Below are 21,269 nucleotides of genomic sequence, written 5' to 3' on the forward strand. Positions count from 1 at the left end.
ATACTGTCATTTAAAACCTTTTTTTTTTTTACTGTTACTCTTTTCTGTTTGAGCAAATAAACTAACCGGGCGGGGGAGAGGGCTCCTCGCAGAAAGCTCAGAGTAAATCCCTTTTTATTTTATTTTTAATCCAGAGGGTGTTGAGGTCTGACAAAGCTTGGTCCTTTAGAAGTAGCTTTTAGGTGGCGGCAGACCTGAATTCACTCTGTCCCCCTCTGTTTGAATTTGTTGCCATTTTATTCTAGTCTTGCTTTCAATTTCCTCTAAAGCCAGAGTGATTCGTTTTGAGTGGCCCAGCTATTGTAGACTTGTTAAAACAGGCCCCTATCAAACTCGGTGCTGCAGGCTTTAAATCAAAGCTATGATCCTGACAGTGTTTTGGGGACTGAGTGGCGCAGCAGTCTAAGGCACTGCATCGCAGTGCTAGTGGTGTCACTACAGACCCGGGTTCAATCCCGGGCTGTATCACAACCGGCCGTGATCGGGAGTCCCATAGGGCGGCGCACAATTGGTCCAGCGTCGTCCAGGTTAGGGGAGGGTTTGGCAAGGGTACGCTGTCATTCTAAATAAGAATTTGTTCGTAACTGACTTGCCTAGTTAAATAAAAATGTGTTCTCTTGCTTTCTTTGAGTAGCAGAATGCTGCATTGGGGATTTGACTGTTGGGTTTCGGTGCGTCTGTCCCAGCATCCCAGGACAGTCTCCTCTCCATGGAGTATTTGGCTTCCTCTGCTTTAGAGAAACTGGTTTTCGTCCGGGTCTCTGTCTGCTGCTAAACCAGTCTGCATGCACCGCACTCCACTGGCTGTATTGTTGAGTCTCTTCTGAATGGGACTCTATCCTGGCTAGTCCGGTAGATGGAATGTACTTTGAAGCTTGTATTGTTGGTTTAGAATGTCCTCTGCTGGACAAATGTGAGTACTGCAGTGACTCAAGTGTTCTTACAGACTGGACTAATATCGTATTGCTCATCAAGGAGCATAGGCCATCAACAACTGTTCTTCATCGCATTCTGTTCTGGGACGTTCTCTCCAACTCATTCCACCCCATGCCTGTTATCTCTGTCTCTGATTCAAGCGCCCATAGTATGATAGTCCTGATGCCTAACTAGTAGTCATTCTAACCTCGTGCCTTCCTCTCTTTTTCCCCAGCCCTGCGATGTAACTGCACCAACTGTGTGAAGTCTGGTTATGAGTGTGAGACTGACGGGGCGTGCATGGCCTCCACCTCCTTCATCCAGGGGCATGAGCAGCATGTAAGGATCTGTATCGCCAGAGACAGCCTTGTGCCCCCAGGCCAACCTTTCTACTGTCTTAGTGCTGAGGGACTGCTCAACACACACTGCTGCTACACTGACTACTGCAACCGCGTCGACCTCAAGGTTCCCTCGCGTGAGTAAAGCCGAAGTCACACCGGCTGCGTTTTGTGTGTGTGCATCGCATCAGAAAAGCTTCCTCGTCTCCTGTCATTTTTAAAAAATCTGCACAGATTTGAAAGAACAGGGCTGGTGAAGTCAACCCCCTTATAGCAACCATTCTGCGTCTACCCCTGCAATGTTTTCATATCAGTGCACATAAGTGAGAGGAGATGGAGGAAGCCACTTTGGACTGTTGAGATGCACCCTTTGTTTTATTTGACTGGGAAAGATGCTAACACCCTGCTCTCAATTTCTGCCTCGCTCCAGTCCCGGTGAAACCAGGAGAGCTGGGCTGGGTGGGCTCTGGAGGCCCCTGGGGGCCGGTGGAGCTGGTGGCTGTGATCGCAGGGCCGGTCTTCCTGCTGTGCATGCTGCTGCTGGTGGGGTTATTCCTCTTCCAGCATCACCAGAGGACCTACAGGTGAGTCTCTGGTCCCAGGTAGTACCATCTGAGTACTCCCTACAAATGGGACAGCAGGGCTGTGTGTATTTGGGGGGGGGTGGGTTGAGAAGATCAAATTTTAGTTTCTGACAGCTGATTTTCTCTCGAATAGCCACAGACAGCGGCTGGAGGTGGAGGACCCCTCCTGTGAACACCTCTACCTGGCCAAGGACAAGACCCTGCAGGATCTCATCTACGACATGTCCACCTCCGGGTCTGGTTCTGGTGAGTAGACTGAGCCTACACTGCTGGAAGTAAAGGTTCTATACACAGAACCGCCCTGAACTCTACCCTCGCCTGTGAACAGAGGTCCTGTTACACTGGGGATTCATTCAATGTTTAGAATACTCTTTAGCCACGTCTGTATCTAACACAATAGATGCATATGTGTACACATACAAGTTAGTGTTTAGGTGAAAGCCCAATGGTATCAGTGGTCCTTCTTTCTGCTTCCTCCTGCAGGCCTCCCCCTGTTCGTGCAGCGTACGGTGGCCAGAACCATCGTTCTGCAGGACATCATAGGTAAGGGCCGCTTCGGGGAGGTGTGGCGGGGGAAGTGGCGCGGGGGAGACGTGGCGGTGAAGATCTTCTCGTCCAGAGAGGAGCGCTCGTGGTTCAGAGAGGCTGAGATCTACCAGACCATCATGCTGCGACACGAGAACATCCTGGGATTCATCGCCGCCGACAATAAAGGTGAGCGTTCCGTCGCTGTTCTACTACAGCACCACACGGAGAACCGTGTACACACGCACACACCACTTACAACACAGACATTCATGTTAAGTGAAGATATCCCTGGTGTTATGTAGGTGAATTTCATTAACGGGCCTTTGTTGACTCAACAGTTTCTTTTTATTGACAGTAGAATTATCCTCTCCATCTTTCTGTGCATCTCTCTCGCGTTCCCTCTTTCTCTCTCTCAGATAACGGCACATGGACGCAGTTGTGGCTGGTGTCAGACTACCACGAGTACGGTTCTCTGTTTGACTACCTGAACTACTATTCTGTGACTATAGAGGGCATGATCAAACTGGCCCTGTCTGCCGCCAGCGGCCTGGCTCACCTGCATATGGAGATCCTGGGCACGCAGGGTAAGCACAGTGGCGAGATGAATAAGGACCATACCGTGCATTTGGAAAGTATTCAGACCCCCTTCACTATTTCCACATTTTGTTACATTACTAAAATTGATTAAATGTTTTTTTTTACCCTCGTCAATCTACACACAATACCCTATAATGACGAAACGAAAACGGGTTTTTAGAAATGTTTGCTAATTTATTAAAGAGAAACCTGAAATCTTATTTACATAAGTATTCAGACCCTTTGCTATGAGACTCAATTCAGCTCAGGTGCATCCTGTTTCCATTGATCATCCTTGATGTTTCTACAACTTGATTGGGGTCCACCTGTGGTAGATTCAATTGATTGGACATGATTTGGAAAGGCGTACACACCTGTCTATATAAATGTCTCACAGTTGACAGTGCATGTCAGAGCAAAAACCAAGCCGTGAGGTTGAAGGAATTGTCCGTAGATTTCCGAGACAGAATTGTCGAGGCACAGACCTGGGGAAGAGTACCAAAACATTTCTGCAGCATTGAAGGTCCCCAAGAACACAGTGGCCTCCATCATTCTTAAATGGAAGAAGTTTGGAGCCACCGAGACTTCCTAGAGCTGGCCGCCCGGCCAAACTGAGCAATCAGGTGAGAAGGGCCTTGATCAGGGAGTTGACCAAGAACCCGATGGTCACTCTGACAGAGCTCCAGAGTTCCTCTGTGGTGATGGGAGAACCTTCCAGAAGGACAACCATCTGCAGCACTCCACCAATCAGGCCTTAATGGTAGAGTAGCCAGACAAAAGCCACTCTTCAGTAAAAGGCACATGACAGCCCGCTTGGAGATTGCCTAAAGACTCTCAGACCATGAGAAACAAGATTCTCTGGTCTAATGAAACCAAGATTAAACTCTTTGGCCTAAATGTCAAGCGTTACGTCAGAAAGGAACCAGGCACTGCTCATCACCTGGCCATTACCATCCCTATGTTGAAGCATGGTGGTGGCAGCATCATGCTATGGGGATGTTTCGAGGGAAAGATGAACGGCGCAAAGTACAGAGAGATCCTTGATGAAAACCTGCTCAGGACCTCAGATGGGGGAGAAGGTTAACCTTCCAACAGGACAACGACCCTAAGCACACAGCCAAGACAACACAGGATTGGCTTCGGGACAAGTCTCTGAATATCCTTGAGTGGCCCAGCCAGAGCTCGGACTTGAACCCGATCTAACATCTCTGTAGAGACCTGAGAATAGCTGTGCAGCAACGCACCCCATCCAACCTGACAACTTGAAGATCTGCAAAGAAGGGGAGAAACTCCCCAAATACAGGTGTGCCGAGCTTGTAGCATCCTACCCGAGAAGACCTGAGGCTGTAATCGCTGCCAAAGGTGCTTCAACAAAGTACCGAGTAAAGGGTCTGAATACTCATGTAAATGTGTTATTTAAGTTTTTGAAAACATTTCTAAAATTCACCGCCATCATTATCGGATGTTGTGTGTAGATTGATGGGCGGGGGAGGGGGCTATTTAATCAATTTTAGAATAAGGCTGTGACAAAATGCGGAAAAAGTGAAGGTCTGAATACTTTCCAAATGCACTGTATGTGTTAACACACATTCCTAATTAGCCAGGGTGTTATACAACAAAGCAGGATCACCAAGTTAGCCAGTTAACTTTTGCTCCCATCACTTTACACGTTACACCTCTATTCCTACAATCTTCATTGTTAGCACTCATTGCCCTGCCTATAAATGTAGAATTTTTATAGGATCCCCATTAGCTGACTCCATGACGACAGCTAATCTTCCTGGGGTCCGACACATAACTAAAAAGACATTGCAGACAAAAGACTTTACAGCTAGTATACACTTACTTAGTATACTTTACAGATATATATGTATAAATTAAAAACGTTTAACGAATAGACGTGCCGACAGTCGATGACCTGGTTCAAATGTTAACCTGGTTTAAATATTGTCCTGTGCTCCTTCCATTCCAGTCTTCCAACTCAGTGTTTCCTCCCCTCTAGGTAAGCCTGGCATCGCCCACCGGGATCTGAAGTCTAAGAACATTTTGGTGAAGAAGAATGGCATGTGTGCCATCGCTGACCTGGGGTTGGCGGTACGCCATGAGTCCATCACTGATACTATAGACATCGCCCCTAACCAGCGTGTTGGCACCAAGAGGTACTGACCCGACTAGCTGCCATGTCTATTTGATGCAGTCTATTCATTCAATTCAGGACAAGAACATTGTAAAAAATATATAGATGAAAGACACTTTTCAATCATGGAATATTTTCGTTCAATTCATCTCCTGAATTTGGCAGATTTGATACCGTATCTCAGTGATATACTGGTACACAAAACATCCTTTCCTTTAGTGGAAACCTGTTTGTCTCTCCGTCTCCCAGGTATATGGCTCCAGAGGTCCTGGAAGAGACCATCAACATGAAACACTTTGACTCGTTTAAGTGTGCTGATATCTACGCCCTGGGGCTGGTGTACTGGGAGATAGCACGCCGCTGCAACACTGGAAGTAAGACACGGACTGGTACCTTGCAGAGGGTCCGATGTCACAATGCCTGGGGAAGAGCTTCAGCTCATTTTGGCCACACGAGTAGTTACTTAGGATACATGGGGATTTGTAAATGAGTCATTCTGTGCAGTCTGACTGCAATGTAGTTGAATTGAAACACACTTTCACTTGTCAAGAACCACATTACTATGAAATAGCAATCTTCTTAGATGTGAGCATGTGACTGACCAGGCTCTCCCTCTGTTCTGCCCCCCCCCAGGTATCCACGAGGAATACCAGCTGCCCTACTTTGACCTGGTGCCCCCTGACCCCTCCATAGATGAAATGAGGAAGGTGGTGTGTGACCAGAGGCTGAGGCCTAACGTGCCCAACTGGTGGCAGAGCTATGAGGTAATGAGAGAGAACAAATACGCACAAAGAAACCTCAGACTTGCTGGGCAGAAACATTGCATTTGTTTTCTAAGTTATTAGTGATTGACTGCATTTTAAATGTAAATATGGTGTAAACAAAAAAAAGTTATTTTTATTTAACTTTATTCATTCTTTATTCACATAAGGAAATTCATTTGACATTTCCTTTTCACCCTGTGGGACTAGTGGAAAGGTTGGTTGATTGTGTTGACTGACTAACCTCCCCCTCTCTCATCCTCCAGTCTCTGCGTGTGATGGGTAAGATCATGAGGGAGTGCTGGTACTCTAACGGAGCGGCCCGCCTCACCGCTCTACGCATCAAGAAGACCCTCTCTCAGCTCAGTGTCGAGGAGGACATCAAGATGTAGGAGAAGAGTGGGACGGACGGCAGAGCCATGTAGCTCGCTGGAGACGCACAACGATAGGCATAGGCTGTATATCAAATGGCGCCCTATTCCCTATCTAGTGCACTACTTTTTGACCAGGGCTCATGGAAAATAACACGGAAAGGACTGAGACTAAATCCTGCCAGTTTTAAAGCCACTCTCCCAAGTTGTGACAAGGCCTACCTCACCTTATTAGCCAAAACTACTGAGAATCTCCCCTCTGCCCCTCTCTTCTTTCTCCCTTCTTCACTGGCTTTCCTCACCTGGTTATCCCAACCTCCTCTCCTTCACCCACTCTTATGGGCCCCCACACTACAACACTACCATTATTATCCCCACCAACCTCCTCTCCTTCACCCACTCTTATGGGCCACCACACTACAACACTACCATTATTATCCCCACCAACCTCACTGTTCTGATTTACTTTGTGCTCCGAGGCAGTAATTATTACTATTGTACAGTGACAGGAATTTTTAGTTTGTAATATTTTGTACATCTTTTAATTTCTTTTTGCCAAAAGACTAGCTACGTCCTGAAAACTCATATTCATAATGTGGTTTCATGTCCACATTTTTAAGTTAAAAGAATCTAGTTATGAGTTTGTTTTCATGGCAACATGTTGCTTTTGGGAGATTGTGGGAGAGTAGCAGACGACTCGCTTGTCGTCACCCGACCACCTGTACAGGATGAAATCAACCATATTAGGCAGAAAAGTCACAATATACACTGAACAAAAATATAAACGCAACATGTAAAGTGTTGGTCCCATATTTCATGGGCTGAAATAAAAGATCCCAGAAATTTTCCTTATGCACAAAAAGATTGTTTTTCTTAAATGTTGTGCACTAATTTGTCTACGTCCCTGTTAGTGAGCATTTCTCCTTTATCAAGATAATCTATCCACCTGACAGGTGTGGCATATCAAGAAGCTGATTAAACAGCATGATCATTACACATGTGCTGGGGACAATAAAAGGCCACTAAAATGTGCAGTTGTGTCACAACACAATGCCACAGATGTGTAAGTGGCATGTTGACTGCAGGAATGTCCACCTGAGCAGTTGCCAGAGAATTTGTTCTCTACCATAAGCCGCCTCACATGTTATTTTAGAGAATTTGGCAGTAGGTCCAACTAGCATCACAATCACAGACCACGTGTAACCACGCCAGCCTAGGCCCTTTACACTCACCTGCAGGAGTGTCTGACATTAGCCACCTGGACAGCTGATGAAACTGTGGGTTTGCACAACCAGAATTTCTGCACAACTGTCTGGTAAACTCAACTGTGTGCTTGTCCTCACCAGGGTCTTGATCTCACTAGTTTGTCGTAACTGACTTCACGCAGTAAAAGTGTGCTTTTCACAGATGAATCCCAGTTTCATCTGTACTGGGCAGATGTCTTACAGCGAGCGTGTATGGCGTCATGTGGGCGAGCAGTTTGCTAATGTCAACATTGTGAACAGAGAACCCCATGGTGGGGATATGGTATGGGCAAGCATAAGCTATGCACAACGAACACAATTGCATTTTATTGATGTCAATTTGAATGCACAGACATACTGTGATGAGATCCTGAGGCCCATTGTTGTGCCATTCATCCACCGCCATCACGTTTCAGCATGGTAATGCACAGGCCCCATGTCGGAAGGATCTGCACAGCTGAAAATGTCCCAGTTCCTCCATGGCCTGCATACTCAACAGACATGTCACCCATTGAACATGTTTGGGATGCCCGACGTGTACAACAGCGTGTTTCCGCCAATACCTAGCAATTTCGCACAGCCATTGACGAGTGCGACATCATTCCACAGGCCACAATCAACAGCCTGATCAACTCTATGTGAAGATGTTGCGCTGCATGAGGCAAATTGTGTGCCTCATACTGACTGGTTTTCTGATCCACGCCCCTACCTTTTTTTTTAAGGTTTCTGTGACCAACAGATGCATATCTGTATTCCCAGTCATGTGAAATCCATAGATCAAGACCTAATTTATTTATTTCAATTCACTGGTGTCCTTATATGAACTAACTCAGTAAAATCTTTGAAATTGTTGCGTTTTTCATATTTTTCTTCAGTGTACATCATTAGAGTAGACATACAGCCGTTCCTATACAGCTTTCAGAAGCCTGGAATAGCTTATAGTTGATTCGACAACATTTCACATTAGTCATTTAAGACTTGTCAAGCATTAAAACAGACGGGTTGCATTCTGCTACTTGAATACCCCACGTCGCTCACTCCTTGTACGTGACTCCTACACGTATCACATTTTGAGATTTGGTCCAGTTTATGTTTTGAAATGTGGCAGGGATGTTTTTTTTAATGGTTTTATTTATTAGATCATTTTTGACGAATACACTGCTTTGATGTGATTTAAGAAGCCAGTCAAAGATGAGTGATCGATCTGTAGCCTATTTTTCAGTCCAACATGTAGGTAGGGGTAAGGAGCCTTTTGGACCTAGACTTAAGTGCTCCATTACTGCTTACCGTGCGGTAGCAGAGAGAACAGTATGACTTGGGTGACTGGTATCTATAAGAGGCATAAACGATGGTAATAAACTGTTTTACTGGTGGATACATTGTGATTTGTATATGAAACATAGGCATCTCTTTTTCTCGCTGTACTGTGGTCATTTTTTTCAGTGACATCTTCAATGGTACTTTCAGCGATGCAGAAGTCAAAGGAGAGCTTGTCCTAGAGCTGAGGAAAACAAATGTTTTATTCTTGGCTTGTAGCTATCGATCTTCCCTTTTACACTGGGCTAGTTGATATTGTGATGTAACTATGGGCCCATTGTGTATTTATTTTCAGACAAATATGGAATTTTTGATTGAACAGGGCAAGAATAGGCTTTGATATCTATAACTGTTATTAACACTGGAACTGGGCTCTCTGAAAAGGGATACGTGTTCTGATGGCATGCAGAACAAGGGGGCTGTCTCAACACGGGGACATCTGTCTTTACTGAGGTAAAAGATATAGAATGCAGAGGGGGAAAATACATTTTTCCCCCCTTTGGATTTGGGGCGTGTATACCCCAGTAAATGTATGTTGCTGCTACTGTAACATTGGCAAGGATATGACAGATGGTGTATTTGGGGGTCAATCTATCCTGGTATTTCATGAGGGCTTTGAGGAAGAGATGGTTGTCATGAGAACCAAATGTCAAATATTCCTATTCATGTTTTAGCATGGGAATTCGTTTTTGTTATACCATCAAATGTCCTATTCATACTGTAAACACCTCTTTAATATTTCAGACACCATGTTACACTACTCTTTTTCAGGACTAGTTAGAAAGTGTGTACATATGGTAGGTGATATACATTAAAATACAAGTTTTGTATTAGTCTGTCTGAGTATCACTTTAGCATGCAAGTCTCAACTCATGTTTAATTTAAATGAAAATAAGATTCCAAATTATATTTAAAATGCATTTTATTTTTCTTTAAAAGAAATAAAAGCAGAGACAAATGGATGGGGGGGGGGGGGGGCTGTATAGAAAAAAACCTCTGTCGTCCTATGTACAATTCAAAATTATATCCATACAAAACATGCCACATACAATACAAATTATTCATATTCCCTAAAAGTAGCTCAGCTGTACAGATGTAAAACATTTTTAAAAAGTTAGGTAAAAAAAGTTCAACTTTTAGCAAGCTCTTTATTTAATTTAAGATATGCAGAGAACTTAATTTAGATATTCAAACATGATAGAAGGTAGGAAGAAGTTACTTAGGCTAAAATCCAGTGAGCGGCAAAATGTCTAATGGTCTTCCCTTCAAATAAACATGACAAGAAAAAAATATCACTGACTCATACTTTAGCAATATCTACCACTTAGAAGTACTATTGAGTGCAATTTATTCTCAGGTAAGTACAGGGTTAACTTTGAATATTTAGTCATAACATCAGACCGAGTAGCCTGTTTTCACAAGGTATACCAACACATTCACTTCTATAGGGAAGATAAAACACCAATCATATTTAACTAATATCCTAGCCAGGGAGAAGTTAAAGATTTTCCGTATACTAATGATCCAATTGTGACCAATCAAGGGAGAGGTTTTAGTAAAATTGACTAGCATACATTAAAAGTAAATTAACAAATAGGTGAACAATTTGACATAAATACACAAATGCTATGCACCCTTCAAGTGATTTCTCAAAGTTGTAATAATGTTGACAGGTTTCCATTATGCATCTACAACATTCTTTCACTCTTGGCTTCTCATCCAAGTCATTGGAGAAGACCAGACATCTTCACATACCTATTTTAACAAACTGTCTTTGAAAGCTTATAGAAAAACAGGTAAATGCAAAAACACTCCATTTTACATATATTTATATATATACACACACACACAGCATAATCTTTGATAAAATGATATCCAGTGGTTGATTTCTCTACAATTTTAGATTTTTATTGATTAAAAAGGGGTTGGATAAAGAGTTTGTTGCCCCCCTATAGAATATATATACAGTTTGTACACTTTTGCATTTTTCTTACGTGAGGTTTTAGGGTAGAGGGGACAAAGTAGTACAGGTGACATCGCCATGGAGACATCAGAACTGTACTTTGTTATTCATTTCATTCAAATAAAAATAAATGCCCTTTTTTACAAGTCTTCCCCTGCCCTTGATTCTAGACTCCAGTATAGAAGACCGTACTACCACTAGAAAACCACAACACAGGGATCTTTAGAAACACACCTAGCTGTGGTGTGGTTAGACAGGCAGGGCCAGGCAGAGAAAGACTCACTACAGTAAAGTTTACAACAGTCCACTACATGATATAGAGAGGAAGATGCTAGATTCATGGTTGACGTCATTCGAGAAAAGAAAATATTAAAATGCAGATGGGATTTCAAGGACTAAAAGGTGGGAAACAAATGGGATAGTAGTCTTGTCTTGCATTATTACCCGCAGCTTTCTGCTTAATGTGTGACCAGAAGGCATAAAGCAGCAAGCGTACATTACACTTCACTTATTAGTTGAACTTGATCGTCTTGCCAGACTTATTACATTAGCGCGGTGATCCTGCTTCGCTTTACGCGTTGAAGCGCCAATCCCTCGCTCAGTCCTCCGCAGCGTAAGGTTAGATGTTACTGTGCATTCAGTCAACTAAGAAGCATGATATCTAAATGCGTTATAAATATGCAGAGAAGGGCAACAAAAAAAGTAGCTACATGAAATCCAGGATGATCAGGAGTCATCTCATGATACCTGTTAAGCTTGTGATTGATCTTAATGCAATATCTAAAAAAATTAAAAAAAAGATCATATAATTTATTCCGTCTGTATACATAATTAATGAGGAATAATATTGTTGGCTCATTATTGTAAAATCAGCATAGAATAGATAGAGCAAACCGGCTGCTAGTTTAAGTTTCCCTGCTTGTCCGAGAAGGCTATATTATTAGCCTAATGATAACATTCCCACCGACCCCTTTCCTCCCCCTTCTCCACAGTAGCAGTTTTTACACAAAGTAAGCAGTCACTCCCACTAGATCAATGAGGTAGACTGGGGGTCCAACTAACCCACCTTTTATAAACTCCTTTAGTCAGTCAGGCCAATAAAACCTTTATGTCTGGTGCCTCTAGAGGTCAACTTTTATAGTATCAGAAATCTTTCTACTCCGTCTCCATCAGCGATACGTCATTCTTCTATACAGACTCAGAGCCACTGTCTTCAGGATTGTCTAGCTAGCCAATAATATCCACGTTGGGGAGTCAATCTCCACCAATGACGACGGGAGAGTGTCTTTTCCTTAAGGGTTAGGAAGAGGGGGAGTGCGGGAGGAGAAGAAGAATAGGATAGGTAAGACCCTAAAAAAGAAAATGCATTCGTTTGTTCTTTGTACTTAAAATGGCTTCTTTCTTCAAAGCTCTAGGTGAGATCTGTCCTAAGAGAGTATTGATATCACATAGAATCAGAACATTTGGTAAGTTTAGAGGATTGTATTCCAGCAATAGTTATTGAAGGGGGGAGCGGTAGGTAGAGGAAAGAGTTGCTTTTGGCAGAGGACACAGTTCATCCACAAAGAGATTGTCCCACCATTCGGCTGGATGTCAATAGAGGTGGGTTTGTTTGCGTTCAGAATCAGTAATGCTATTCAAACCTTTGGCTACAGGTGTGAATGCAAACGTCTTCATCTTATTGATTTGGAGGTAAGATTTCCCTCCTCGTTCGTCAGCTTACGAACAGCTTATGAACTGGGTAAGTAGTTCTAAAGACTCTATAGGCTTTGGCGCAGCAGGAGTGTTCTGTTCTGGCACCCAGGAGAAAGAAGGGACTCCCCTCTCTCCCCCCCTCTCTGTTTTTCACTCTGTTTTTCCCCATTCGTTTAGTTCATCCACTTTCGGCAATTCCAGGCTCCGCAGTGGCAAGGGATCTTGTGCTGATCGTCCTCAAAGTCAAACTGATAGTCGTACGTCAGCTAGGAGAAGAGACAGAGACGGTCAACAACAACACTATGCTGTAATGTCATTATTACATGTATTTCTAAAGCCAGGTTTACATCAACAGTAGTCACACTGCTTTACCATAACACAACCGAAACCCCCAAAGAGACAGTTTAGAGCTTTTAAATCGATGAAGGAAGCTGTATATTGGGTATGTGCATATTGACCAGGGTTCTCTGTGGTCTCTCACCTCTTCTCCCTTGGGGATCCGGCGACTGGAGATAATGATGATCTTGTCCTCTTTGTCAAACGTCACCACCTCGGCAACACAGTTGGGGGCACAGGAGTGGTTTACATAGCTGAAGAGGAAAACAGGAGGGTGAGACCGGGACAAACGCAATAGGGGGAAAAAAAGAGAAAGTACACTTCCAACACCTACCGAGCTGGGCCGCCAGTCAGAGTGGCATCGATCACATGCTCGTTGTTGGTGCGGAACATGTAGATCCCACGGTTCTAGAAGAAAACAAGCAGGAAGAGAGGTCATTCTAAAACACTCCAATCCACTGACACCTTGACTATGAACAAATAAACTAACTAAACAAACTATATCGGTCTTTTCACCCTTTTGTTAAGTTTTTGTGTAGAATCAACAATTCAAATCACAGCTATGCCCGGAGGGGAACTAAACAGACAAAAGACCGTTACTACTCGAGAGCCACCCACCTGTTCCTCGTAGATCTTCTCGCGGCGGTTGGCCACCTCGTTGCGGATGATGGTTCCTATATACTCGATGACCATGGTGTGTTTGTCCAGGTCCTTGGCAGCGTATAGCCCCAGCCCCTGGATCTGTGAACGAGCCAGGTAGACGTTGGTCTTCCACTCTGTCTTCAGACGCCGGTACTGGGAGGACTTGGAGTGGACAAACTGCTTGCTGTAGGGGGTGTTGATCTCGCCGGTGAAGGTGCTCTGGTAGGCCTTGGACATGGACGTACTGTTCAGGGTGTGAGGCCTAAGAGAGAGAGACACAGAACTAGATCAGAGTCAGTCTGCACAGTCATCATGTCATTTAGTCTAGAAATGTTTCAGTGTCACTCCTCATTAGAACATTGGATGAAACGCATTTTTAAAAAACAGGTATTTTTCTTTAGGACATTTCGGTCGACAGTGAGGGTTTTCAAATGGGTTGCTGGTGTCTGGGTAAAATAAATATTTTAGGATTGTTATTATTTTATTTTTTTAGGTGGTGGTGGTGGATAAAAACTACTCCAGTCTGAACTTACACGACTACAGCCAGGTAGAAAGTGTGTAGAAATGATAATGAACATTTTAGAATAATTGAAAAAACGATTTCTTCAATTATCTCGAATTTTCTATATAGAGCTATTAGCAGCGCTCTTCATCGGATTTGGTTAATGTTGTGGTCTCAAACCAGTCAGCTAACTAACATTTTCATCAAGAATACAGGCTAAATGGATTATTGACAGTGGGAATGTTGTTCCCTTGTCACATAAATTGCTACATTTACTATCAATATAGCATTCAAAAACAATGCTGCTTCCCAGATGGCCAATTTGGCCCCTAAAAATGACAATGCAATGATTGGGTTGCGACTGAGACAACCTGGTCCAATTTGGGTCCAGAGTGCAAAACCAGCTGACAACCACTGCTTTACACAGCATATCGATATCTAGGTCACCTATATCTTCTATACTATTGTCTATAACGACTACTATAAATCTATTTGGAAGACTATACTGCAGTCTTACCTCTTGCAGTGTGTGAGGATCTTGGGCTCGGAGCGGGCGCAGCCGGTGGGGTTGATCATGAGCGGCAGCTCCATCAGAGGGTGGCGACCGTATCGGAACACGTAGTTCTGGCAGCTCTCCACTCCAGGCAACTAATAACGTAACACACAGGATGTTAGTGAAGTCGAAGAGGAAAAAGCATGATCCGAACCTCAGATGGCACCCTATTCCCTCTGCGGTGCACTCCTTTTAACCAAAGCCGTAGTGCAGAGTACTGAACGGGCAATAGTGTGTGTTATTGGAGACACATGCCTTGGTGTCATGGAAGCAATGAGAGCAAAGGAGGTAAAAGACAAATGGCGATTCTGAATTCGGGAAAGGACTTCTTACCGACTCAGTAATGCGCAGAACGGCGTGGACCGTGAGGCCGTACATGTCCTCCCCCTTCACATGGTCAGTGAACAGCTTCAGCATGGCAGACTCCTCTCTCAGCTTAGCTACAGACTGAACCACTCTGTCCCAGATACCTAGAGGGAAGGCAGAAAAAACACAGGACATGGTCACAGACCAAATTAGTAAATTGCAGTGATTGAGTCAATTCCATTTTAATTACGGACATGGCTGTGTTGCAACGATGCAATTACCCCAAAAAATGCAACTCAATTCCAAATCAATGGCAATTTAGACAAATTAACCCAAACTGTGGTCAGTTCTGTGATTGGCAATTTCAACAGAGGCAGCCTGAGCAGGGTCTGGGTTTGGGGACAGAGAACATACCTTCTGGGCTGGTGTCGCGGTAGTGCAGGTCCTCCTGTCCATGCTCCAGCACCCGTACCTCGAACAGAGGCCTTCCCTCCGTCTCGCTGATACGACAACGATACCGACACCGGCGGTTAGGCACCCGTGTGCTCCAGTAGATCCTGGTAGCCTCGTAGCCCACGGGGAAGATGGCGGTAGGGGAGTGGAAGGCTTGCATCTGAGACGGCAGCAGCTGACCTACGGCGTGGAAGATGAGGCCGCCTACGCGGAACAGGTGGATGCGGTCGCCGCGTTGTAAGATACTGGCGATCTGCTTGACCTCGTCTCTCTCGATGTAGACCCGGCGGAACACGGAGAAGCCCGTCAGCTCCTCCTCGCTGGGTCCTTTCAGTTTGTGTTGGGTGCACAGCATGGTCTTGTCCCTGAAGAACATGCAGCGGGCCTGGATACCGCAGGCAAAGTGGTAGACGTTGGGGCAGCGCAGGCGGTTGCAGCTGTTGGTGGCGCCCGTCTTCTGGCAGCAGGCACAGCGGGTGCGGAGACCGCGCCTCAACGCCATTTCGACGTTCATTAGTGCGCCTCCCTGCGTCTCGTACACCTCCGTGCTCCACAGGGCGCAGTTGAGATGAACCCACAGGTCCACATCGATGTTGAGGAGCCTGGCGGGGCCGTCCGTGGCGCCGTCGCCCTCCTCGTGGCAGAAGCAGCACTTGCGTTTGTCCCGGGGCAGCTTGTCAGGCCTCAGGGTGATGCGGAGACGCTCCATGAGCTCTGAGACGCCGCGGCTGCTCTCCTTCTTGGAGCCTCCTTTACGGATGGTGATGACGATCTGGAGACGCTTCCAGCGGAGGCCCTTCCACTTTTTCACCTTGGGCCGGACCACCATCTCCTCAGGGTCGGGGGAGAGGGGCCTGCTGCGGTGCTTCACCTTGGGGGAGATCACCTCCAGGCTGGCTGTGGGGGAGGTGGGGGTGTCCTGGGGATGGGGGGCTGGCTGGTCAGCAGGCTTGGCATCATAGTCCGCCTGAGCAGCAGGAGCCTCAGCAGAGTCAAGAACAGGAGCCTTAGTGTCAGCACCAGGGTCAGAGTCGGGGACAAGGACAGGGTCAGGAGGGGGAAGGATGGCCTCCTCAGCCTCAGTCTCCGTTTTGATCTGAACAGTGGCGGTGGCAGGCTCCATTTTGACCTGAACGGTGGTCTGAGCAGGGCTGGAGGGAACTTGAAAGGGAAAGGCTAGCTGAGAGGGGGAGGTTGGCTGGGAGGGGGAGGCTGGCTGTGTGGGAGGCTCAGGTTCACTAGGAGGAGCGGGGACAGGTGGAGGAGAGGGAGAGGAGGGCGGGGAATCCTGGACAGGGATAACTGGGAGATGGCGGACATCCAGGTCAGACACGTTGGTGGTGTAACAGTGTTGAACCGGTTTGTCCTCCTGTTCGGGGAACTCCTGAGAGAAATTAAAATGTTGAGGAGTCTGCTGACATTTGACAAAAAAGGCCACGTGCAAAGGTCTGTAGCTAACCTGGCTAATAGTAATTTATTTTTTCCAGACACTCAAAGCAATCTGTGTGTGTGTGTAAATTAAGTATTTCTATGGCATCTACCACCATCAGATTACAGGGGGACGGCCATGAGCTATGACATTGTCAATGAATATATAGCACAACTTTGGATTTCACCCCCCCCCATTCCAAAATCAAATGGTTTTGACCGTTTGGAAGTTTTTAGTCAGCTTCTTTTTCCTCTTCCTGCTTTGGCTGGTCAGTGCACCTTGCAAAAGTGATTTCTTGTTATGAAATTATCAATGTTACCCTGTAACCAATGCTGTTCAGGGATGTGAGCAGGACAATGGTTTTGGCTGAGGAACAGCTCTGTCTATTGGAGGAATATCAGAAAAGGAACTTTCTGATTAATAAGGGATATTCACATCCCTGAAAGAGAGAAGGTGACCTACCTGTTTGATGAGTGAGAGGATGTCCACCTGTTTCTTCAGAGTGCAGCCTGGCAGAGAAACATCAAACTGCCTGAGCCACTCTGCGTCCTGGCTGGCTGAACTACCATCTATACCACCAGTCTTCACACACAGAGCACCTGAAGGGAGTTTGCCAATTAGATGATCGGTTTCTTCAATATATCTGACCATTTTCTTTCCTGTTTCGCCAATGATTTTATCGAGCTAAGAATTTAAGATGGATGGAGGGGGGGGTTCAACCTAGAGAAACATTAAGCTTAGGCATAAATCTAGGATCAGCTTATCCTCTTCCCTAAATCTTAAGTTTTTGGTTAAATCACTATTTAGTAGGCAACTACATTCTATTTGGGACTTAACTGTGAGGATAAATGTAATAGAAATCACCTGGCGGTCCAGTACCTGGTTGTTCGGGGCTTTTCCCTGGTCCTGAGGCTCCTGCTCTGCTCGGGCTGGGAGAGAAAGCCACCTCATAGGAACCAGGCATCCGCATGTGGAGGAGCTGAGCCACAGCCACCATTACATGGTTCAGATTCTGGAGAAGAATCAACCCACCCATCCATCAAGTTCATAACTATCCAAATTGTTGTCGTTTTTTTACACAACAGATAGTTCATGGTTTAGTTAAGATAGGAGGTAGCCTGGTCCCGTATCGGTTTCAACCCATATCTGTATAGACAGCACAAACTGATCTGAGACCAGGCTAGATAGGAGATGGGTTGAAGTGAAAATAATAGGGGGTCAGAAAGGGGGGGTAAGAGGAACGGAAGAGGGTTAAGCTCAGTAACCTTGGCTGCAGCGGAGGTCAGTGTGAAGGTCACAGCCACCTCGTTGCTCTTGGCTTTGTCCCAGGAGTTGGTTGTAGACGCCAACTTGTCAGCCGCTGCTTCAAACGGCTTGTTCTCTGGAAACACTGGACAAGGAAATAACAACAAAAAAGATGACGTAGACTGGCAAGTCCAATTATTTATTTTGTGCTTACATTTTGAAATATTTTAGTAATTTAGCGATGCTCTTAGACACTCAAGAGCAACTTAAAACAAGTGCATTGTCAACAAGTGGCCTATATTATTTAAGACATCGGGAGCCTGTGTAGTGGACCTACCTGGGATGGCAGTGCGGGGGATGAGTGGTATGGTAGGGGAGATGGTTCTCTCCGTCTCCTCCTCTTTGGGTTCTCGGAGGCGAGGGAAGCGTGGCGCCTCGTCGCCTAGGTCACTCTCAGGAGAGGACGCTGGGACGATACTGTCTGGAGCGTCGCTGTCCTCGTCACTCTCCATCCTGAAAGATATAGGTACGGTGACGTTCGCAATCAACTTCATACCGAATAACTACTCATTATTATCGTAGTAGTTCTTTCAGTATAGAGAGCAAAACAGATGCTCTCCATCCTGGAAAACACGGTCGGTTAAGACCGCACTGTGTATGGGACGGGAGGGTACTATACACGCCAGAGGCGGCTACCCCAGAGAGAAAAAGAATGGTTCTTCTCAAACTATTAAGGAAAAGTTCAAAACAGTAACAACAATGTGACCCCAAGGGGGGGAAGAGAGAAAAAGTAGCCACCGACAAGCGCTAGTCAGACAAACCTGTAAATGCCATCGCTTGTCCATCATCCCATTTGGCAGTGTCTGTCTTTACTGCATCAAATCAATGTAAAGAAGCTAGCTAAGATAGCCAGACGTTCGCTAGCCAGCTAGCTAGGCTAGTCGAGGCTATTTTACTGTGCTCCCCATCCTTGTCCACAACAACTCCATTCAGATTAAACAGTAGCCCACCTGTCGGTTGCTTGTTGTAGCCACTCATTTAGCTAACTTAATTGTGCCATTTGTATTCCATTTCACATTGATAAGAGATCTCCCACTTCACGTTGCTACACATGGAGCCACTGACTGTAGTGCCAACAAACTACACGCTTGAAACCGGTGTAGGCTATAAGGCATCGTTTTATGGGGGCGCACGTCATAAAGTCAAAAGTCAATTTGATTAAATTAAGGATTTCAAATGTCATGGTATATCCTTGTGTGTAGCAATGTCACAGATCATTATATTTAACTGAGACAAAGGCTATGAATTTTTGTTCAATAAAAGAAATGTATGCTCACGCAAGTATTTCGAATACTAACGTCCGTTTGACTGACTGTGCCCATCCCTAACACAGGATTAGGACAGGTGACATATCATATCACTAGGGCCTAAAATGAACACCCCGCCACATGTGGGTCGATTTTGGCATTGGCGGGTAAGATGTCTATTTCGCCAGCCACGTTGGTGGGTGGTCAGGGCTCCACAGTGCCAGCATTTCACTCGCATTTGTGAATACAAATAGGTCAAGTATGATCACATACAAAGCTAAATAAGTACTGCAGTGGCTGTTTCTTGTTTCATAGCTGGCAAATTCATCACATAAAGTCAAAGAACTACGACTCCTATAGCCTATCCCACTTCGCCGCTGCAACACTGTCTGGCTGGCATAAAAGTTGGTCTAATTTACTTGAAGCAAAAGTCTACTGAAGTGAGACTTCGTCCTTGTGATTCGTTCACAAGCTAGGTTGTTTTTCAATGTTTGAGTTTCAACTGTTAGGGAAGAGAAGATGACACGGCTACTAATCAGACTCAATCTCACAGGCACACACATGACCGCCACATTACCACGGTAACCTCCCGCCCTTAAAAAGGGACAGGTGAACATTTAGGCCCTGCATATCATACCTGATGTCCTCGTTCTGGTTGTGAGGAGGGGTGGGGAGCGCTGCAAGGATATCCATACTCTTCACCTCCTCAGTGACAGAATCTGCAGACACATTGTAGCGAGAGATGCCATTAACAGACTGTCCAGCTGCTCATCAAATCTGATTGCACTGTACAAAACCCTTACATTCAAGCCGGATAAGAACAAGGACCATGAAATTACTGAGGGGTTTTGGATGACAAAACATACAGGCTTGGAAGTGAGACGAAGTGAGTCTTTATTTAAAAGAACGACCTTAAAAACACACAATAGCTTTATTTCCATTTATTTACATTTTTTATAAAAACCTTGTCTTACCCATAGTTTCGCTCTCCTTCTGTACCTCAGTCAGCTCCTCCACAGCAGTCGTCCCATTGAGCATCTTGTGCTGTACCGAGGGGGGTGGTGTGGGGGGCAGGGAGGACGGGGGTGTTGGTGGATTACTGAGGTTACTCTAAGGATACAGGGTGCCGTGGTTAAACAGTGGACAGTGGGATAGGATAATTGAGAGCAATAAAAGTGAATGTTGTCATAGAATAACGATAATCATTTAAACTTCTATAGCACTTCTCATAACAGAAAGAAATCTCAAAGCGCTTCAAAAGCTACAAATAAGAAAATCTTGTTAAAACTACTGGGTGGGTGAATACACATAAATAAAAGACGAGAACATAGAGACACTGTTACTCCTGCATCAAGAACAATATGCAGCTGGAAATCTGGACCCCCACAGTAAGTCTATGCTGTACACATCAGCTTGTTGAACAGACAGTTACCTTGGTGAGAAGCTGAGAGTAGTAGTCCGGGATGTTGTCCAGTACAGCATTTCCAAAGGAGCCCTTGAGCTGGGCCTTGCCGTCGGCTGGGCTGCTGCCGAAGGGGGCGAACAGGTCCAGGCTGGCAGTGATGGAGGGCTCCATCAGGGGAAGGAGAGAAAGGCCCTGGATGAAAATAATGAGATCAAAGTTTTTGTCACAAAAAACAAAACAAAGACTAATGAGGTATTACTGTAAAAAGTGGCATCCTACCAAATACGCACTGCATTTGTTAAAGCGTTTTTTTTCTTCCATTGAAATATCAGAGTTAGCAAATAATACAGCATACACTAAAATCAACAGTTAATTTCCACCCTTTCATTCAATTAAAATGTCTGACTATGCTTCGCTGAGAAAATGTCCGGTGCTCTGTATTCATTCACCAAGCCTCGGAGGTCATCTCCTCTTACCTGTTTCAGTTGTTTCATCAGGGCTTCAGTGCTCTTCCCAACCTCCTCTTTCTTTTTCTTACGGGACTGGGGCGCTCGTTCTCCAGGCTTGTTGGTGCGCTTTACCTTGGCAACAGGAGCCCTCTTTGTGATGGACTGCAGATCCTGTGATGAGGACAACAAAAGCAATGAAGCAAGGATTTGCAC

The 21,269-nt window shown here is 45.2% G+C and overlaps 2 protein-coding genes across 9 annotated transcripts in view; one reads left to right on the forward strand and one right to left on the reverse strand.

Moving 5' to 3' along the window:
* LOC129860552 (activin receptor type-1B-like) overlaps positions 1-9,604 on the forward strand; it is a 30,315-nt gene extending 20,711 nt beyond the window's left edge. The window contains exons 2-10 of one of the 2 annotated variants that reach the window (XM_055931052.1): positions 1,151-1,390; positions 1,684-1,837; positions 1,971-2,083; positions 2,321-2,551; positions 2,782-2,949; positions 4,914-5,100; positions 5,328-5,452; positions 5,712-5,842; positions 6,106-9,604. In XM_055931052.1, the coding sequence (XP_055787027.1) occupies positions 1,151-1,390; positions 1,684-1,837; positions 1,971-2,083; positions 2,321-2,551; positions 2,782-2,949; positions 4,914-5,100; positions 5,328-5,452; positions 5,712-5,842; positions 6,106-6,231 (1,475 nt within the window). In that variant the 3' untranslated portion in view covers positions 6,232-9,604. The remainder of the gene's footprint in view (positions 1-1,150; positions 1,391-1,683; positions 1,838-1,970; positions 2,084-2,320; positions 2,552-2,781; positions 2,950-4,913; positions 5,101-5,327; positions 5,453-5,711; positions 5,843-6,105) is intronic. The other variant, XM_055931053.1, reaches the window with a different exon arrangement.
* A 71-nt stretch (positions 9,605-9,675) lies between these two features.
* The window catches only part of kmt2d (lysine (K)-specific methyltransferase 2D), a 50,198-nt gene continuing 38,604 nt past the window's right edge, over positions 9,676-21,269 (reverse strand). For 4 of the 7 annotated variants that reach the window (XM_055931048.1, XM_055931047.1, XM_055931045.1 and 1 more), the window contains exons 36-50: positions 21,084-21,227; positions 20,635-20,799; positions 20,177-20,312; positions 19,840-19,921; positions 18,233-18,408; positions 17,916-18,040; positions 17,515-17,662; positions 17,113-17,249; positions 15,183-16,605; positions 14,796-14,932; positions 14,427-14,557; positions 13,384-13,690; positions 13,100-13,173; positions 12,911-13,019; positions 9,676-12,695 (exon numbers count right to left, since the gene is read on the reverse strand). In XM_055931048.1, the coding sequence (XP_055787023.1) occupies positions 12,603-12,695; positions 12,911-13,019; positions 13,100-13,173; positions 13,384-13,690; positions 14,427-14,557; positions 14,796-14,932; positions 15,183-16,605; positions 17,113-17,249; positions 17,515-17,662; positions 17,916-18,040; positions 18,233-18,408; positions 19,840-19,921; positions 20,177-20,312; positions 20,635-20,799; positions 21,084-21,227 (3,387 nt within the window). In that variant the 3' untranslated portion in view covers positions 9,676-12,602. The remainder of the gene's footprint in view (positions 12,696-12,910; positions 13,020-13,099; positions 13,174-13,383; positions 13,691-14,426; positions 14,558-14,795; positions 14,933-15,182; positions 16,606-17,112; positions 17,250-17,514; positions 17,663-17,915; positions 18,041-18,232; positions 18,409-19,839; positions 19,922-20,176; positions 20,313-20,634; positions 20,800-21,083; positions 21,228-21,269) is intronic. The other 3 variants (XM_055931050.1, XM_055931051.1, XM_055931049.1) reach the window with 3 other exon arrangements.

This window comes from Salvelinus fontinalis, chromosome 8, assembly GCF_029448725.1.
Source record: "Salvelinus fontinalis isolate EN_2023a chromosome 8, ASM2944872v1, whole genome shotgun sequence".
NCBI classification, from domain to species: domain Eukaryota; kingdom Metazoa; phylum Chordata; class Actinopteri; order Salmoniformes; family Salmonidae; genus Salvelinus; species Salvelinus fontinalis.